Source organism: Frankliniella occidentalis, unplaced genomic scaffold (assembly GCF_000697945.3).
Source record: "Frankliniella occidentalis isolate FOCC.00 unplaced genomic scaffold, Focc_3.1 Scaffold426, whole genome shotgun sequence".
In the NCBI taxonomy this organism is placed as follows: Eukaryota; Metazoa; Arthropoda; class Insecta; order Thysanoptera; family Thripidae; genus Frankliniella; species Frankliniella occidentalis.
In genome coordinates, this window is record NW_026267547.1 from 56,086 (window position 1) to 57,171 (window position 1,086).

The 1,086-nt window shown below is 46.1% G+C and overlaps 1 protein-coding gene across 1 annotated transcript in view; it reads left to right on the plus strand.

Moving 5' to 3' along the window:
- The window catches only part of LOC113212191 (uncharacterized), a 12,752-nt gene that overhangs the window by 9,466 nt on the left and 2,200 nt on the right, over positions 1-1,086 (plus strand). The window contains exon 4 of the mRNA XM_026430800.2: positions 467-643. Coding sequence (XP_026286585.2) covers positions 467-640 — 174 coding nt within the window. The 3' untranslated portion in view covers positions 641-643. The remainder of the gene's footprint in view (positions 1-466; positions 644-1,086) is intronic.

Below are 1,086 nucleotides of genomic sequence, written 5' to 3' on the forward strand. Positions count from 1 at the left end.
TTTTTACAAAGGAATCGAACACTTCCGAGGCCCAATAAAGGCGGGGTAGGCTATATCGAAGTTCGAGAACAAAATATTTCAAAAGTAGTCATAGCAGTTTTCATTTGAAATGGCACAAGTAACGCCCAATTACAACGTCCAAACATAAGATACAGCTTATATTTGGACTATTTCGGTGAGAGCATGGAGAAGACTTGTGAAAGAACAAAAAAGGGCTCGTGACTCGGTGAGTGGTTTCCCGCGCCACTCACGCGGAGTACTGTGGCGAGCCTCTTGACAAATCATGGGCCTTGTACTTCTTCCGTGTTTTCTTCTGCGCGCTCTGTATTCACCGTGTACTAATGAGAACTCATGTGAGTACAGCACTCAAGTATACAGAAAAATATCAAGTGATTCAGCACTCGGAAAGATCCTGACTGGAGTCTTTTTTGTCAATGGAATCACTAATACAATACTACCTATACAGGGCTTCTACTCCTTTAATAACATGTCGACCAACTTTAATTTTAAAATGCCTCCGTCATTTTACTACGGGAAGTGGAGAGCTACGATTCAATTAGTGAACTCCTCAAATGCGGTGCATTTCTGCATGCGCGCTTATGGGAGTACAGCGCCGAAGCTAAAAAGAAAGCCCGAGTAAATGGTATGTAAGTGGCTTGGTTCTTAACAGATTAATTTTGTTTTAAAGAAATGTGTCAAGCACAGCTGTTTGTGATAAAGTATATCACGATAAAGTATACTCAGGTACACTGTAAAAGCTAGAGAGTACAATTGTCCGCTTTATGAAGATCGCCAAAAGTTCACCCTACGAGGAGGTCTGTGGTCGCCATAATGAGGACAAATGTTTCCGTCCTAGGGGTACTTCGATCCTGTTTACCGGCCGCCGACGGCGTCTCGATGTCCTCCTTCAGGTGCCCCTCCGTACCCCACGCACGGCGACAATTGTCCTCCTTGTGGTGCGTCCCTGTCCTCCTTCAGGTGTCTCTCCGCACCCCCCGCACGGCGACAATTGTCCTCCTTCGAAGAGTATCCTTGTCCTCGCGTCCATGTCCATGCCCGCGGAGGGTTCCGAAAGCGGTGTACTTC